The 19,952-nt window shown below is 42.2% G+C and overlaps 1 protein-coding gene across 2 annotated transcripts in view; it reads right to left on the bottom strand.

Moving 5' to 3' along the window:
• The window catches only part of FYB1 (FYN binding protein 1), a 154,748-nt gene extending 141,496 nt beyond the window's left edge, over window positions 1-13,252 (bottom strand). For both annotated transcript variants that reach the window (XM_036280079.1, XM_036280080.1), the window contains exon 1: window positions 13,157-13,252. In XM_036280079.1, the coding sequence (XP_036135972.1) occupies window positions 13,157-13,159 (3 nt within the window). In that variant the 5' untranslated portion in view covers window positions 13,160-13,252. The remainder of the gene's footprint in view (window positions 1-13,156) is intronic.
• Window positions 13,253-19,952: the final 6,700 nt, after the last annotated feature.

Raw genomic sequence — 19,952 nt, 5'->3', positions numbered from 1 at the left:
TCAAGGTATGTGCCCTTGACCAGAATCGAACCCGTGACTCATTGGTCTGCGGGCCGGTGCTCCAACCACTGAGCCATCGGCCAGGGCTTGGCTCTTGGGACCACATGGTCCTTGCCAAAATGACACAGCTCTGCTGTTGTAGCTCGAGATCAACCACAGACGATACATACATGAATGAGCGAGGCTGTGTTCCAAGGACACGGTTTGTAAGAACTGGCACGGGGTGGATTTGGCCCACAGACTGTGGTAGTTTGCTGACCTGACCCCCTGCGCTAGGCCATTGGGAGCCACCTGAAGGCTTTGAAGCCAGAAAGTTGCACAATTAGATGTGCGCTTTAGACAGAGCCTTCTAGTAGAGAGTAAAGATGGATTTGAGAAGTGTGAGATGCAAGACAGTAATAGGCAGTCAAAGAGGACAAGGGCCTGAGTTCTGAATGTCACCCGGTGACTGTGGTTGGGTGGCAGGGCACTGGCGACCATGGAGAAATAGGAAATGACACAGAAGGACAAGCTGTGGGTCACTGGGTAGGTGGCGGCTGCACTCACTGAGTTAGGGAATACAGGATAGGAACAGATTTGGGCAGGAACGAAGACTTCAGTGTGGGTCCAGTGGCATTGAGGTGCCATCATGTGAGTCATCAGCAAAGGATGAGTAAGCTATAGCCTTAAGAGTGACAGAGATACCCAGGGAGGGGCCCGGAAGGAGAGGGTTGCAAAGACAGTGCCTTGAGTGGAAGGCAGGGGTCACAGGGAAATGAAGGGATGGTTACAGGTGTAGGGACGAGAACCAAGGGAATCGTGTCACGGGAACAAGAGAAGACACAACATACTGTTGAGAAGACTGAAAGCATTTCATTAAGTTTAGTGATTGGAAGGCATTTTTGAAATGTTACCCAGAATAGATTTCATAAAACAAAATAAAACCAAGACTGTGACCCCCAAATTGTCTGGAATATCTCTCTTTTCTTTTTTTGAATATGTTAAATGGAGTGATACACTGTTTATGTTCTTGGTTTCCCTTTTAACATTAAATGGTAAGATTACTTAAAAGTAAGGAGATGGGCCCGGCCAGTATGGCTCAGTGGCTGAGCACTGAATGTACCAAGAGATCGTCAGTTCGATTCCCGGTCAGGGCACATGCCCAGGTTGTTGGTCAAAGCCCCAGTGGGGGGCATGCAGGAGGTGGCCAATCGATGTTCTCTTTCATCGATGTTTCTATCTCTCTCTCCCTCTCCCTTCCTCTCTCTCTAAAAATCAGTAAAGAAAAAAAATTTTTTTTAAATGTAGGGAGATGGTCAGAGACCTTTGAATCTCACTTTGTAAATGGTACGGTCAGGCCATGACACTATTTAGGGGTGAAAAGGCAGGTAGAATCTTATCTGGTCACTTCAAGGTGATCTCTGTGCCAACGTCTTGGGTGAGCATCATGCTGTGAGTGTTGGAAGTACTGGGATAACCTCTTGAAAGTATATGGAGTTCTGATTTTAGGGTGTGTGAAACCAAGGCAAGGGACCCGAGTTTTATGTAATAACTACTCTTGATACACATCAAGGTTCTATCCTGAAGCCACCTTAAGAAAGAGACGAAGTGGAAGCAACTGTAAGATGAAGTCATGTGATTTGGGAGAGTCCGTTTCACAAATGAATGGTCAAAGGGTTAGTCATCCCTCCAGGGGCGGAGTCCGAAGTGATTTACAGCTGCCTTTGAAGAGGTTTATATTAGGAACATATTTTACGTGCCTGGTGGATGAATACATCTCACTCAACTCTGAGTGATTTGTTGTTTAAAAGTTTGTCCGAAAACATGGAAAAACTGGCAAAAACAAGCTCGTGGTTTTCAAGAGTGTTTCTGGAGAGAACCAGTGTTTGTTTGCTTAACCAGCACATGAAAAGCTGAGTAACACGCGTTGCTGCATATTTCCCATTAATTTTGTTTCTATAAACCACATCAAGGGAAAGTGAAATGGAATGACAATAACATAATAATAATTAACAACAAAAATAAAAAAGGAGTGTCTTCATCTGCAGCGACCGACCGGTTCACTAAGTCGGGCCGGAACACAGTGTTAACTGGCGTCTGGCTGTGAAGGGTCTGCCTTCTCCTCCTCGGCCCGCCTCTGCCCTGACCTGCAGAGTCATCCCGAGACTGCTGGGGCCACTTGAGAAGGTGGGAAATCTCTAAAGTGCCAAGTGTGAAAAGCAAAAACGAAACTCCCTGCAGAGCACCACTAAAAAGAAAAGCCAGTTACAATATAATAGCCCAAGTCTTTGATATGAAGAGAATTATAATTTAATTCACAACTAGAATTTTTAAAGAACTTAATGACATCATAAACTTTACCTAGAAAAATACATGGGTAAGGACATCAGAGAATATTGTGGATGGGATGAGGGAGATTCGCCCTTTTAGATATTAGAACATGTTATAAAATAATAATCAAAAAGGCATGGTAATGATACAAAAATAGAATGGATCAAAAGAGCCATAATACATGATAATCTAAAAATAATAAAAATAGGAAAAGAGGATATCTAAATAGATATATTTCTAAATTTTTAATATGTTTTTATTGATTTTTTAAAAGGAGAGGAAGGGAGAGAAAGATAGAAACATCAATGTGAGAGAGACACATTCATCGGCTGCCTCCTGCACGCCCCCCACTGGGGATGTGTTCTCACTGGGAATCAAACCGGGACCTCTCGCGGGACAATGCTCACTCAATCCACTGAGCCACACTGGCTGAGCATAACTAGATATTATTTTAACTTCACATTTAGTTCCTTCCATAAATCAGAATAGATTCCAATTAGATTAGAGAGTTAAGCAGGAAAATCAGTAGAGAATGGACTATAGTATTTGTGCAAAAGGTGTTGATTTTTGAAGAAATGACAACAGAGAAGACAGACTCCTGTAAAGAGAGATGCGGGTAGATGCAACACCAAGTTTATGAAACAGCAGGTCCCCACTGGGCCAGCCCGGGAAGACTTCAGTACCATCTCCCTGTAGCCCAGGGAGTCAGCCAGGGCAGTGGGTTACACACAGGCTCTGGAGCCCGTCTGGGTTTGGATCTTAGTCCTACCACTTACTTGGTTGCTAATTACTTCAGCTCCTTCGGTTTCCAGATTCATGAAATAGAGTAAATGCAGGGTATCTCCCAGGGTTGTTATAATAATGTACTGAATTGATATTTTAAAAACACAATGCCTGGTATAGAGAAAGCACTTAGTCAAATGTTAGCTGTTGTTATTATATTCCTTTTTGTCTCAAATACAAAGTTGGAAAAGTGACTTGAACTTGGATATAGCCCGGAGCAGGGCTATACAGAAGGAGAATGATAGAAACAATCCAGTTTTCTATTCCTAAAGAAAAGTACACGTTGCCTTGCCGAGGGTATCCAGTTTGTTCATCTGTTCTTTGAGATTCCCTGAAAGGGGTTTGTAATGGAAATAGGTAAGATATTTCTGTGAAATCAGGAAACCCTTTATAAAGTTTACGAAGCAAGAAAATGACTCAGGGAAACTCCTTGAAGTCAATGTCCAAAGATACGTCTCCAATATGAGTAAGAATACTTCTTTTCACTTTTTAAAGAACCTAAACCTGGCTTTATTTCCATGAAATAAAAATGTCCATAAACACTGCCAATATCCATTTGGGAGCCCAGAACATCCCCTGCCCCTCAGAGAACAGCCAGTCCCTCGTTTTGAACCCTCGGGAAATAGCAATCACAAAATCCAAGTGACAATTGCACGAGCTGGGGTCGGTTTATATTTTGTGAAATAAGAATCCAGTGTGTTATTATTATAATCTCTGCATTTCCCACAATTGAACAGAAATGGATCGGCTCTCATATCCTCGTTTCTATCAACAGTGGCAATTTCGTTTTAAACTGTGTAGTCACGTTTTAACTTAGAAGCATGGTTTTGCCTTAGTCAGATTGGGCTCTTGTAAAATTATGAGTCCACAGCAAATATATATGGGTAGATGCAAACAAACAAACAAACAAACAAACAAACAAAATAAAACAAAACTGGGGAGAAACGGCATTTCAATAAAGATGCCTTGATGAGAATTGCAAGGCATTGACAGGAGACACGAGGAGGAGCCAGATCAAGGGGCGAGCCCGTGGGTGAGAGTAGAAAGCGGAAGTTTCTGGAAGGAAGAAGTTTGGAGCCACATATTAAAGAAGTGTCGGAGCTGGTTTGGCTGAGCTGAAAGTGGAGAAGTTGCCCAAATGCAGCTACAAGCAGCACATTGGAAGGTCTTATCTCCTGTCCAGTGCCATGTATAGAAAAACATTTACACACTTCCACTTAGAAAACAAGTCCTGGGGTATAATGCACAGCATAAGCCAATAACATCGTAATAACTATGTCCAGTGACGGGAAGTTATTAGGCTGAGTGTGTGATCACTTCGTAAGGTATACAGATATTGAATCACTATATTATAACCCTGAAATGAATATAATATTGTAGGTCCATTATAACCTTACAAATGTTAACTGAGGTTTTGTTCTTGTGGTAGGCTTTTTACTTTCTCTACATGTTCCTGTATTTTTTGGAAAATGTATCATCATCATGCACCTCATTTTTACAAGAGGAAAAAACAATACAGCTATTTACATCAAAGGGAAAAACTTTTGCAGCTGTCTCATTAGTGGATAAACAGAGGCGGTAGAAATAAGTGCACTGGTTAAGAATATAGAACATGAAGTTCACCCTAAAATCCTCAGCTCCATTTGCTCAGTCTATATGACATCTAACGCCCCCCGCCCCCGTTTTTATTATGAAAAATTGCAAGTATGTCATCCAAAAGTTAAAATTGAAGTTTAGATTCTGTAATTGTTTGCATTTTGCTCTTCTTGCATTTGCTTTATCACATCTGTTGATTAATCCATTCACCTTTGTTCTTTGATGCATTTCCGAATGAGCTGTAGACATCAATACCCTATTGGATATTACTTTAACCAATACCCTCTCACACACACTCAAACTAGCCCGGAACCCCAGCAGCTGTTATGGGTTGAAATCTGATGTTTCTTCCCTAACCTGGACATTGTTTCCAGTCCAAACAGGTCCCAAATCAGCCGCCTGCCCCAAAGGCAAAGTTCACCAAACCTCACCCTGACTTTCTGTATACCCAGAACTGTGTGATTTATTCAATGCAAAGGATATTAAAGCCAGCAGGGCAATTATCTGATCTGGGGCCGCCAACTCCAAAGTTTCCAGGAAGCCAGTGGGTAGCATAAAAAGTGGGTATCGCATGTGAGATAATCAAGTGGATCTCATCATGGAGACTAGCCTGGCCTCCATGTGGGGAGGGACAAGGACAGCTTGGGGAACCAAGGGAATTGACGATGGGCACAGCTTCCGGCCTCCGCCACCCGCTCCACGAGCCCTGTCTGGTAACCGTCACCTCTCCTTTGTCTCCCCTGTGGGTCTAGTACCAATGTATTCGAATAACCCAAAGGGTACACTGTTAAATAGAGCCTTTTACAGAAGTATTCATGGATGCAGTATTGATACCATTCGGTTAAATACAGACTTTAACAGTGGAAACAGTTGCGCAGATACTGCAAACATGTGGAATGGTTCTAGTTTGTGCAACTTACATGCCCAGGAAGACAGCACCATGTCCCCACCCCCTGGATTGAATACCTGTCTGTAATGAAGTCAAAGAAGAGAGAAAGCAGTTTCCTTACTGATCAAAGAGTAGGTGCAGCATCACTTCTCAGGAATGTGTTGGCAGACCTGTGTGTGTGTGCCTGTGTGTGTGCTTGTGTGTGTGTGTGCGTGCCTGTGTGTCTTACACATTAAATACAAGGGTTTACCACACGGAAGGGAAGAAGAGTGAGAAAAATGGGATGTAGAAGAGTCAAGCTGTATAGAAACTATACCTGGGTTTTTTGTTTTCCCTAATTAGCCATCAACACGTGGTTATCCTGGCTGCTTTCTGGAACTTCCTCCCACGCTCCTTGCCCTGCTTATCAAAGCCAATCAATGAAGGCTCAGGTTGTGAGAACTGAAACCTGTGCGATGCAAGTTCAGTAAGCACAGGTGGATCTTTCTTAGAAATCAGAAGTGACAACAATTCCACCTTGACATTTTGTTTGTTTGATCATTAACAACAGAAAGTTTGGAAACTCCCCACCCCCTCAATCAGATGAGTAATTTAAACAGTGTATCTCTGCCCTATTGTGTTGGGGTAGCGATGTTCTGCTCTTAAAAACTCCGCCCAGCCCTGAAATGCTGTCTCATGCAGTTGTGGGTACATGTGATAAAATTAGTTTCTTTTGGGTGAATGTCTGCTTGTGATAAAGTAAACTCAACTACTCCCCCCCACCCCCCAGAGTTGTTATAAATAAAATTGCAAATAGCTTTTTTTGGACAATGTTCATATACTGACAAATTAAATGTATTGATGTAAGTTAAACCTCCCAAATATCTAAGTGGTTTTTGTTGTTGTTGTTTTTTACTAGATTTCATATGAAATCTTTCAACTAAATGTCTGTCAAAGATCGAATTCAGCAGATGTTTATTTCAATGCCACTTCTTTTAATTTCTGCCAGGATTTTCATAAGAACTGGATTTATAGTTGGCTTATCAGTTTTTGTAGCTAAAATGTGACCGAAAGAACAGTGATTCTGAACTCTGGTTTTTCATTTCCACTAGTTTTTAAAAGGCATATAGTAAATTCTGAAATTTTAATGAGAAAATGTAATTTTTATTGAATCAATATTTTTAAAGACAATATAGCATTTTGGGGTTTTTATAAAACTAAAGGTCCCAATATGTTAAAAAGAAAAACATTCTTTAACACTTTTTAAAATTCCCATTCTCAAAATACTTATTTGGACTCAAGTTTGTTTTGCATGTTTTTTTTTTTTTTTAATCCTCACCCGAGGACATTTTTCGATATTTTGTTCAGATAGAGTGAGAGAGAGAGAGAGAGAGAGAGAGAGAGAGAGAGAAACATCGACGTGAAAGCGACACATCGAGTGGTTGCCACCCACATGACCCAACCAGGGCTGGGGACAAACTGCAACCAAGGTACGTGCCCTTAGCGGGAACCGAACCCGGGTCTCTCCGGACCGCAGACCGACGCTCTAACCGCTGAGCCAAACCGGCCAGGGCTGTTTTGCATGTTTTACTTATAAAATAAATGGTGTGAAAAGTTTTGTATCGCTTTTGCTGTTTGTAAACCTATGTAACCCTACAAGATCCTTAATAAGTAGGCATAGTTATGCATCCCTTTTTACACTTGGAGAAGCAGAGGCACAGAGAGGGGAAATTGTTCAAGGTCACATAGATTCAAACCCAGGAAGTCCAACTCCAGACTCATTTTAAACTTTGTTCACAAAAAGTTTACCAATTTCTACTTAGAATTCCCGAAACACTGGCTAAGAGTTGGCATAAGTGATTGTCCAATGGGCTAAGCAGTAAATGAATAACTAAATCGAACTTTGGATGCTTAAATCATTTGGGGAACTTAAAAGAAAAAAGTACCTGAGTTCCACCCAGGCCACCTGAATCAGATGAAAGGCATCTCCTCAAATGTGAACCTCTCACCCTTGGCTTAAAGACCACTTGCCATGCACAGGAAAACATCTTTCAGCACATTGGCTAGACCTTGCTGGGAAAGGTAGGTGGTCCCTTTTGCAGAGGAGGAGGAGAATAGTCAGGGAGGGCGGTGGTGTTGGGACAGCATGTGGAGGTAAATGGATTTCTCTTTGGGGATATTAACATATCACTCAGGACTGCGAATGACCCCCACCCCACCCCAGCTTACAAAATAAGGGCAGGAATCACAACTCTACTTGAAAGAAGTGGGTGGAACCCGAGCTGTCAGAGGGATCCTTCTAGACTGAATTTCAAATATTCTGATTTTCCTGGGACACCAGAATTCAACTGGGTTTCCGTGACAACCCCTCAAGTTCTGTTCCCCTCAGAAGCCCTACACTTATTCTCTAACTTGGCTGTGTACAAATTTGAGACCACGATTTTGAAGGATGAGAGAGAAAAAGTCAATATTGAGTCCCAAGCCATGGTCAAGGCTGTCTGGTGAGGACGCATGTCACTTGAGAGGTAGATGAGGTAAGGGCGCTCACTCCTTCGAGTAGGAGCCTCCCGTGACCACCGGGGCGAGCAAAGTAAGGCCCCATTCCTTGTCATGGATTTGAGACTCATCCGTTGTTCAGTGGCTGCTGCTTATTTCTTGCCACCCTCTTGTCGTGCTGATTCTCTAGACACCCTGGTCTCCCCGCAGATCCAGTCTGTCCTCTGCCTCCCTCTATTGCCCTGTCCTCTGCTCGAATTGGCTTTTACCACCACTTCCCGTGCCCGCTCATTCTCACCCTGGGGCAGCGATTCTCACCCCACTGGCCCCGCCTCTTTCGTCAAGGTTTCCATTTAACTGGTCACACTGGGGGTGTTGAGAATGGGGTGGGTTAAACCTGCTGCTGGGGTTCTGCTGTGCAGCCAGAGCTGAGAGCCCCTGCTGTAGTCTGCTTGTCATGCTACCAGAGACCACGTCCCTTTCTGGGAGGACATCTCGTCCGTGTGCTCTGTCCCCGCTCCTCAGTCACCTCGCCAAGGTCCCTGCAAGGTATTGACTTACATGTTTACTTTGTTTAGCTTTAGATCTATCCACTTCCACAGAACCGTGATCCCAAGTGCCTGCACCAGTAGCCTCAGCATCATCTGGGACTTGACTAGGAACGTGAATTCTGCCTGCCGGTGTGGCTCAGTGGATTGAGCATCGTCCCACAGACTGAGAGGTCCCAGTTCGATTCCCGGTCAGGGCTCATTCCTGGTTTGTGGGCTCCATCCCCAGAGGGGGCATGTGGGAGGCAGCTGATGGATGTATAGATTGATGTATAGCTCTGACATGGATGTTTCTATCTCTCTCTCCCTCTTAAAAAAAAAAAAAAGTCAATTAAAAAAAAAAAAAAAAAAATGTGAATTCTTAGACCACATCCCTGGCCCTCCAGGTGATTCAGCTGCAAAATTTGAGACCCAGGAAGCCAGGCCCCCACCTCTGGAGTTCACCCTGCACTGTCATCTGCCCGAGCCCCGACACGCAGCAGGGGCTCCACACGCCTGCGTGGGAGGAAGGAGTGTGGGTGCCACACGCCGTTCATATAAATCACACGTGCACTGAAAGCTCAATGAAAGGAGCAAAATGAATGAACAAAAACCCCAAACACATGTTTTCACTTCATTTCTTCAAACCTTCTAAGATTTATTTGTAGAAGATTTTTCTCTTCATTTACCATGAACATACACAAATTTGTGTATTATTGGATATCTGCTCCTCTTTTAATTCCCCCCCCCCCCAGAAAATTCTACCAGTTGAAAGGTACCGAGAAATGCTTTCTGGGGACGGCACCTTCTCTGTCATTTCCCTCGGGGCCACGGAGTGAGCTGATTGGCCTCTGGCTGCAGAGTCGGTCAGTTTCCGCAGGGCGGATGCTTGAGAGGCAGAACCCGCGGCCTTTCATTCTAAACTGCGAAATCGCATGCAGAACACGGGGAGCACCTGGGTCAACCCTGCCGTCCCTGAGCAGTGGAGAGACAGCTGGCAAGGCCGGGTCAAGATCGCCAAGGGCGTTAGGGAGCTGGGCCTGGCACCCGACGCTCCTTGCCACTGCGTGACTAACACCCATCAGTCTCAGTAGCCCATGTGCTTGTCCTCACAGGGTCCCGTGTTCTTTGTTCCCCACAGGTCTCCACAGTTCCCCTACCAATAAGTCATAAGGTTCAGGCAATAAACGGTGACTTTCCCCATAACCACCTGGGCCAGCCATGGGCCCGTTTCTGAGAACTTCTTTCCTGCACCAGCCTGGAGCAGGCCAGGTTAGTCCCATCGGTAACAGAAGGGAGGAGGAAGCATTTGATCATTTAATCCTCCTTCCTGTCCGGGGTGGAGGAAACGCAGCAGGGACCTCCAGCCCCCTGCCCCAGTGGCTTCTGCAAGATTTCAATGACGTGAGCGTTCTGGAACTGGGCCAGTTCACACCGGCAGTAGCAGAGGCTGCTATGCTGGCTGGTTTCCAACCGGGAGGGCCACCTGTCTGAGGAAGGGCGCCTCGCAGGCTAGCAGCCAGGCCCAGACTCTGCTCGGACCACCCTGTGGTCCCCTCTGGACCTACTCTTCCTCAGATGCAGCAAATGTACAAAAGCCCCGGCGCCGAGAGCAGACGGAGTTATGTGCAAATTCCAGTCCCAACACTGAATAGCTGTGAGCGAGCGACACGCCCTTCCCCAGACTCAGGGTACTCAGCTGGACAGTGGGCAGAATGGTGGTAACTGTCTCTAAAGCCTCTTATGGAGATTTAATGAGATAGTGCATGTCAGGGCTCACACATTCAACTGCTGTTGTCATGCTCCTCCTGTGCTCGCTGGGTCTCCAGGCTGCCTTAAGAAATTCTTTATAGGGGCTTAAAGGAAGGAAACTCATATCCATCTAGTATCTGGCTGGTGCCTGCATTGTAATAAGTACTTTATAACTATGATTTATTTGCTCTCCAAAACAACATGGTGGGATAGTCATCATCACCCTCCTCCCTCTCCCCTCCTCCTCCTCCTCCCCCTCCTCCTCATCTCACCACTGTTGGATAAAGAAAAATGCAGAACGTAAATGACTTGTGAAAAAACACAAGTAAGGAAAGCATACGAAGTCCTGAGTATAGCCTCGTGACTGCGCTCAATGCCCCGCAAGGAGAAGGAGCAGGGTTTGTGTCCCTTCCTTCAGCACGTTGCCTGTCTTCCTGCAACCTGTCCCACAAATATCAGAAGCTATGCTGGGGAGAGAGAAGTTGACGGAAGTACACTTTCTCTTCAGGTATCACTGGACATGCTACAAAGAGAGGCATGAATATATCATAATCACCACTTGGAAATTTATTTAGTGTGCCACTAGAGAGTAAGTAAACATAAATATATTTGTTTAAAGAGAAGGTGTCTTGTTAAAAGTCTTAAGCACATGTATTTTTTTTTTTTTTTCACTTAGTTGTTTTTCTAATAGTTCTGCCCATAAAAAAATAATCAGGCAATGTATATAAAAGAATGCTCGTGACAATCTTGTCTATATTACCATAAAGAAGGAAGAAGAAGATAACTAAATGCCCAAATATATGGAACTGATTAAAATAAATTATGGAGTACTACATAATAATTAAAAGTGATTTATCATGAGAAATGATATTTAACTCATATATTATTCAAAATATCTCAAGTAAAAAATCAGATAAGGAAAGGGTTTTAAAGTATGAGGGGCCCTGGCCGGTTTGGCTCAGCAGTTAGAGTGTCAGCCTGCGGCCCAGAGAGACCCGGATTCGGTTCCAACTAGGGGCATGTACCTCGGTTGCAGTTTGTCCCTGGCCCTGGTTGGTCGTGTGGGTGGCAGCCACTCGATGTGTCCCTTTCACATCGATGTTTCTCTGTCTCTCTCTCCTCCTCTCTCTCCCTCCCGCTCTATCTGAACAAAAATGGAAAAATGTCCTCGGGTGAGGATAAAAAATAAATAAATAAAGTATGATGGCACTTGTAGAAAATTATACTTATGAAATATATTTTTAAATGATAATATTTTTTAAATGATTGGTAATGATTTAATAATGATGGTTCTCTAGGTGAGGGAACTATAGAAACTATGTATTGTTTTGTTTCTGCATATCTATGTTTCTAAGAAGTTTTCTTTAATCGTATGTGTTACTCTTATAAGAAGATAATCTCATAAGGAAACATTGCTTGCTTGTTACACCGAACACACACCATCCAGTTAAACTTTCTTTCTTTCTGCTAGTATAATCTCATTTCTCCCAAGACAATCCAAATAACTCTTGTGAACCACAATGCCCTCATTTATCTATTTTTCTTACGAATCTGTACATTTTATTTAAAAAATTGCTCAGAAACACATGTAAATTCTAGTGAGATATTGATATCATATTAAAATTTACATGTTGATCACCTATTAGAGAAATGCTCTCATTTATTTTTGAAGAGGATATCAGTGATGAAGGTCACGCGTGTTCCAGCAATATTGAACCTCCTACAGATCCAGTTGGAAACACAGAAGGGATCAGGTGCGGCTGCAGCAAGGGTCATGGGCAACTGTCTTCTTCACTACTGCTGATTCGCTCCCCTGTGACTATAACTCTAACCCCGTTTCTCCCCCTCGCTCCTCCATGGTTAGGTTCCACTCTTACTTCCACACTGTCTCCTTCTGGCTCAAGAGCTTCCAGACTAAAACACATTCCTGGAACCCCTGTCCCTGTCCATTCCAATGTCTGCAGCATGCTCCTTCCCCACTGAGATCCTATAAGAATGACTGTCTTGATCCCCATCTTTTCACTGGGAGCTGGTAAAAGAACTAACCCCCTCCATAATGAGAGAGGGCTCATCAATCTCCAGTGTTCTGGGGCTGGGGAGGGGCGTGTGGGATAGAAAGTTGGCTCTGGTCTCGACTCTGGGAGTGTAAGAACACCACAAGTACAAGAACACAGCCAGTTTTCATAGAGAAATAATAGGAAACAATGTAGCAGAATGTTAATGCTGTAGTTTGGCTACATTATAGGTTAAGCTAGCTTCTTATCACAATTTTAAGTGTGCTCTAAATAATGATTCCCATTAACTTTGGGAACACAACTTGTCCCTAAGGTTTGGGCTATTTGGGCTTTGATTGCTTCTCTTAAAATAATTTAAAAATGCATTCTTTAAAACCAAAGAATAGTTTGACTCCTCTTGTAAAATCCACTGTGGTGTCAAAAGGCCCTCATCATCAGCAATCTACCCAGCACATATCATTGGAGTTCTCCTCTGGGCTCCCAAGTGCTCATAGTAGGAAACTTAACGACATAGCTCGTCCTGGAACCCAGCTCTTAGGAGGCAAAGACAAAAAAGGCAGCTGTTCTTTCTCTAGGGCACAGTTCTTCCTCTGTTCTGAAGGCTAGAAGCAGAAAAGGGAACTCCTGAAGCCACAGTCTCTCAAGTGGTACAATAAAGACTCAGTAACAAATGAAACAACATGGGACAAGGAAAACTTCCCAAGGCCTGGGAACCTGGCCATCAAGCACCCCCACCCCTCTCTGCTCTATGTAGAGAAGCTTAGATGTTTGCCAGGAAACCAGGGAGAGCCATGAAATTGATTACTTACCATTTTTATTGAGAAGAGTTTATGTGCCTGGTACACAGCGACCCCGTAGATGCTGTAACTCGAACAGTGAATGTGCAAGTTAGCTCGACAGAATGCACTTCCTCCTTTGAACTGTGGTCTGTCCAGCGTTCACACATAGAGATGGGAGGTTGATTTGCATGTTATCTCAGACCACAGAACATTTGTATAACTGGCCGGGTTTATCCAGTTATAACTTTAGTATGAGAACAGCTACAGGTGAAGTTTTGAAGTTGGAAAATTGACACACATTTTTTTTTAAGTACCTGTATATTAAATTTTGTGTGCATTATTAACCTGGTTTATATACAGTCTGTATTTGTGGCTCTATCATCTATCCATGTATCTATGTATCTATGTATCTATCTATCAGTTGATCATCTATCGTCTATCATCTATGAATGAAAGACCCACTCTAAAATGTTAACAGTGGCTGACTTGGGTGGAGGTATCATCATACATAAATTCTTATTTTGTACTTTGCTGACTTTTCTATTTTGAGTAGATATGCTTGATGAAAATGTAACTATAATCTTAAAAACAACAAAAGAATCACAATCATTTAAATCACCAATTCCAAATGTATTTACACCATTCTCATCAACATTGAAATGGTGGAAATAGACATAAGCTTACTATAGGATGTTATTCACTTCATTAAAAGTAGAAAGCGCATTTCAGTCTAGGTTTGTACATTAATTTTCCAGTAATTTGTGTCAGCATCAAATGCTTCCGCCCTTCACGCTGGTGAACTCGATATCCTTGAGTCACAGGCATGGCATTTGATTCCAGGTAGTTTGCTTCCCCACCAGTCAACTGCAGCACTTATCTAAACATGCTCTCGTACACAGATTCATTTCTTTTATTTGGAATATATAGCCCAATTCTAAAGCATCTTCTTTCTTTTAAATTTTTTTTAAAAAATGTTTTTATTGATTTTTTTAGAGAGAGAGGAAGGGAGAGAGGGAGATAAATATGAATGTGAGAGAGAAACATTAATCAGCTGTCTCCTGCACCCCCCCCACCACGGGGATCGAACCCACAACTGGGGCATGTGCCCTGACTGGGAATCGAACCAGGACCTCTCAGTCCATGGGACAACACTCAGTCCACTAAGCCACACTGGCCGGGCTCTAAAGCAATTTCAAAAGCAGAAGATTCTCTTTGTTACCTATTGCAAAGAAAGGCCACACAGTCCTTAATTTGGGGTTGCACATTTCTAAACCTTCTTGTCCGACTACCACATTTACCTGGTAGAGCACCACCCCATTTCCTCATTTGATGACAAGCTAATACTAAGTATACCATGACAACACAAAATCCTTCATTAAAAAGATGTTCCTTATTTATTCCTTAAAATGAAAATGTTTTTCAAAGTCAAGATGTGGTAAGGAATATGGATAGAATCATTGCCAGGGCAAGTTTCGGGGGCAGAAAGGAACCTGATATCACTCTGACACTTGTAGGTGTCTTAAAGAGGGTAGTCATCAGCTAGGAGAGTAGTCCGTGATCTGAAATTGCAGTCTCTGGCACATAATAAATGTGTAATGAGTGAACGAAGGAGAAAGATCAAGACAACACAGCGATGGGAACCAGGCAAGTCATTAGAGGTAAAACATTGCCAGAAGACTTGACAATAGCGACATTCTTTAGTGTAATCAGAAAGCCTCTTGTTTCTCTGTCTGCTGAAACAGAGACGACCAGAGTGCAGGGTCATCTCAGGGTCTAAAGCAATTGTCTCAACCTGAGTGTGTATAAAATCTCCTGGAAGTTTATTAAAAAATCCAGTTCCCAGGCTTTACCCCAGACCATTAAAATAAAAACCACTAGTTTTGAGACCAGAGCATCAGTATTTTTTAAAGCTCCCTAGGTGGTTTCAAGGTGCAGTACCCTAAAAGGAGGACAGAGGTAGCTCATGGTAGCGAGATGGTGAACAGGTCACTAGGCAAACCTTGTAGCTTAGAAATAATTCTATACTTGGACGCTGTTGACAGCTAAGCTCATTAATGTATTTTCACCATGCACTGCACAGTAATTACTTAGGCTTGGTCTTTCTATGACTTTCTCTCTGTACCAGTAAGTTGGGGAAAAATTACATGCTAAACAGAAAACTAGCAATTTTCATTAACAATGTAACTGATTGGATAAGCCTTTGATTAAGAGAACTTTGAGTTTCATTTCCTTCACTTGAATTCCATTTCAATTTCTGCTTATTTCTAAAAGCGGATTAAGGTGATTTTTAGTTGTCATTGACATAAATTCAGCAGTCCCTTGGAAACATACACGTCAGAGAAGTATTTGGCTAAGAGAGAAAGAGGTAAGGGCTGCAGCTCCCAACCATAACTCAGAAGCCACAAATAAGTTTATATTTTTAGTTTTGGGGGCATAATCACTTCAAATATTACATATGTGAGTACATTTTCTGTCAAATCCACTAAGTCCCTAAGTCCCTGAGCAGAAAGATGCAACAGGAAATGCAATAAAGATCATTGTGTGATACCATCTAAAGGAGAGAACGTTGCAGGTTTGTGGCGTGGGCACTGCAGTTACTCCTGCTGGTGGAAGGAAGCAGCAGCTCTGAGAAAGAGAAAGTCCTTAGGACTCTGCACGTCCTCGGGCGTGCATTCTCTCTTCGTATATTTGCAGTCTAGAAAACTGTTCTTGTCCAGGCAATGCTAAACCAGTCTGTCCCTTTGGTATTCACTGAAGGTCACAGCTAGGTGGAGGCTGTGAGGCCCAGACACACTGCTGGGCGGGCAGAAGCCCCCTTTATATTTAAAAGCCAATTTACAGGAAAGTGGAGGAAGAAAGCACTAATGAAACTGAAGTAACACTACCTACTGACCACTATTTAACAGTATCGTCAAGGTGGCATGGAACAGGCTTAAACAAGCATATGGGTGAATTGTTAGTATAGAGGGTTAGACATACTCTTACACAATTCCTGCCTTATCCCCTGAATGGCTAACATTTTAGGGAAGAAGTACAAGATCATCTATTTCCAGTGTCCAACACTAACATGCCTGGATCAACCCCCTGAGATAGGAGAATAGGGGGATGTTGAGTCTCACCTCTTCCAGGAAGTCTTCCCTGCTTCTTGCTCATTCATTCATCTCCCTGTTTTTCTGAACTGCGGACTGCACAGGGACATGAGGCTCTTTGATACGGTTCTCCCACCGAGGCTGCATTAAAGCTGGCTCCCTAACTAGATTTGAAACTCCTCCAATGCCCGTTCATTTCCGTACTTCCTTCTGTCACCCTCAGGTCATAGGGCAGCTTATGTTTTTTTAAACTTTTTTTTTTTGGCTCATGGGTTCCTTTCGGAATCTGATAAAAGCAGCAGACTCTGCACATGAATTCTGCATGTGCACAGCCTCCCTTGAAGGCCATCACTATGGGAGGCTGTAGAGGAACTGGTGGCTAAAACATCGCCGATCACTGGGAGTGATCACCACACTGCTGCTTGCTGATGCTGAAATAAGCAGAGACATGTTAGGTGACCCCTCAAGTTTCCAGAATGAGAGTTCTGTGAGCTAAAACTTCATTATTTTTTATACTTGACTCTTCTTATCAACATGCTGTAGAACTCGGACAGCAGAGAACAACTCCAACTCACAACACAGATTCACAGAAACTCCAGGAAGCTCCAGCCGCCTTGCCGGGAGAGACGGGAGCAGCGGACTGGAAAGCGGCAGGGAGAGCAGGCATGGCCAGGCTTGGAAAGGTTCTGCGGGAGGAAATGGCAGTTCCTTGATTTGGCTTATTTCTCTTTCACTTTTTGTTTTAAAAACAAAAAGGATTTTTTTTCCCACTCTTGGACTTTATATTTGTACAAAAAGAGGCATTGCCCTGGCTGATCTGGCTCAGCAGTTAGAGCATTAGCCCTCGAACCGAAGAGTCGGGAGTTCAATTCCTGGTTAAGGGCACATGTGTCTCTCTCGCATCAATGTTTCTCTCTCTCTCTCTCTCTCTCTCTCTCTCTCTCTCCCCCCTCCCTCTCTCTCTCCCTCTCTCTCTCTCTCTCTCTCTCTCTCCCTCTCCCTCTCCCTCTCCCTCCCTCCCTTTGAGTCTATCTAAAAACAAAACAAAAAAACAATCAATGGAAACATATCCTTTGGTGAGGATGAACAAAAGACAAAAAGAAGGCATTAACCCTTTCAGAATATCAGTGCTCTAGAAGAAATAACTTATTAATCAAGTTCAGTACAAAATTAACTGATCTTCCAATAGAAGGAGACCACCCACTATATTTACTAGGATGAGGAAATTTCATTTAAACTCAAGAAGGGTAGGAAACAGTTGCATTACAATTTAAACCAACTCCAGGCAAATGGTTACTAAACTAAAAGAACCGCTGAAGTAAGAAAAAGGAAAAGTAATCTAAACCTTACTTAAGAAGTTTTTTCTCAAAATGACTTGGAGAGCAAAGTGATAAAAGGACAAAGTTTATAGAAGAATTCTGTTATATGTTAATTTACTTATTACTTCCTTCTGCTATTTTGTGCATAATTTGTTTTGTTTGTTTGTATCCTCACCTAAGGACATTTTTCCATTGATTTTTAGATAGAGTGGAAGGGAGGGGAAGGGAGAGAGGAAGGGAGGGAGGGAGGGGGAGAGAGAGAGAGAGAGAGAGAGAGAGAGAGAGAGAGAGAGAGAGAGAGAGAAACATCCATATGAGAGATGCACATCAATTGGCTGCTTCCAGTACAACCCTGACCAGGGCCAGGGATTGAACCTGCAACCCAGGCGCGTGCCCCTGATCGGAATCGAACCTGCAAGCCTTTGGTTATAGGCCAACACTCTAACAGCTAAGCTGAACCAGCCAGAGCTTTTGGCTATAATTTGTATCTGACCCTCTTCTTGGGTTTTGGGGAACTCAGAATACTCATTGGGGTCTGTTAGTCTTGATTTCCTCTCATGACCTTTCACTTCTTCATTCCTTGTATATTCTTCTCCAAAGCAGAATCCAAGTTGTAATTATTTTATCTCACTGAGTTTCCTAGGCTGAGGATATTTAACTGACATCAAAATATACACCCTTATTAGATTGGTCATTGTGCTTAACAATTTGGTAAGAGTAATTTGCATTTTAATTAATTAAATAAAGAAAAGATCCTATATGGAAAAATGGATCATTCATTCATTCATTCATTCATTCTCAGCTTCCTTCCCAATGGGAAGATTAGGCCAGGAAGTTTGGAAAGTAACAGATGTGCCATGAGATTCTACAGACTCAGGGATGATGACAAAGAGGAAAAGAGATCACTCCATCATTTTTCTGAATTCTTTTCTTTACCCTTTACCATTGTCAATTAATTGCAGGTTCAGATATACTCATTTTCCTCATCTGTTTACTTTTAAAATAGGACTATTTTTTCAGTCCACAATAAATATTGGTGAGGCCTTACATCTTTTTTGCACTTTTAGAATATAATTTCAAGTTTGTTTAAAGTAGTAAATTTAAAAATGTTTCCTGATTTTTGCCTTTTCCTTACTTTTTTTTTTCTTTCTTTACACCTCAGAATTACCTTATTCTCTCCACTTGAAAAGTTATTCAAACTTTGTTTTTTTTTTTTTTTTTTTTTTTACTCTATTGCTCAAATTTGGATTAGTCAGGCAGGAAGCTGACCTAAATACATAATTATTTATGTCCTAATACAAATTAGCCATACCTGAGTGTAACTTAATAATAATTTTCCTTTTGGTCAGAAGAATATTTCAATTTTCAATTCTCTAGTACTTTTTGGAACTTAATACTATTACCTACTAATGCTATAAGGAGGACTTAGGAATATTTATAATATAGTTATGAAAACAAATTAATTAGAACACAATCTGTAAAGTGATTCAATGTCATCCTGACCTCCTTTTCTCTTGTTGCTTTCAGGCTGATTAACTTTAGTAGGATAGCACATGGTTAAAAAGTCACTGACCAAAAAATCATACTGGAAAAACTGGATATCCACATGTAAAAGAGTAAAGTTGAAGCCTTGCCTTATACCACATGTAAAGATCAACTCTACATGGATCAAAAACTAAACATAAGACCTAATAAAACTATAAGATTCTTAGAAGAAAACTAGGGGGAAAACTTTATGAAATTAACTTCTGATCCATTGATTTCTTGAGAATGACATAAAAAAAACATAGGCACAAAGAAAAAAGAATTTAAAAAAATGGGGATGGTTTAAGAAAACTTTTGGACAATATAAACCATAATAACATCTTTATTGTAAAGGTATCAGAAGGAGAAGAGAAAGAGCAAATGACTGAGAACCTGTTTGAAGAAATAAGGACTGAAAACTTCCTTAACCTGGTGAAGGAAAAGTACATACAAGTCCAGGAAGTGCAGAGAGTCCCAAACAAGATGTACTCAAAGAGGCCCACACCAAGACACATCAAAATTAAAATGGCAAAAGTTAAATACAAAAAAATAATCTTAAAAGTCACAAGAGAAAGACAGTTAGTTACCTACAAGGGAGCTCCCATAAGGCTGTCAGAAAAGGTTTCTCAACAGAAACATTTTAGGCTGGAAGGGACTGGCATGAAATATTCAAAGTGATGAAAGGCAAGGACCTATAACCAAGACTACTTGACCCAGCAAGGCTAGCATTTAAAATGGAAGGAGAAAGAAGAAGTTCCCAGACAAGGAAGAGCTAAAGGAGTTTGTTACCACCAAACCGATATTAAAAGAAACGCTAAAGGGCCTGCTTTAAAGAGGAGGAGGAGGAGAAACCAGAGGAACACAGTTAAAAGAATAAAATGACAATAATTGCAT

The sequence above is a fragment of the Molossus molossus genome, unplaced genomic scaffold, assembly GCF_014108415.1.
Source record: "Molossus molossus isolate mMolMol1 unplaced genomic scaffold, mMolMol1.p scaffold_m16_p_3, whole genome shotgun sequence".
NCBI lineage: Eukaryota > Metazoa > Chordata > Mammalia > Chiroptera > Molossidae > Molossus > Molossus molossus.
Note: the sequence above shows the minus strand (reverse complement) of the source record. Positions and strands in the feature narration are given on the sequence as shown.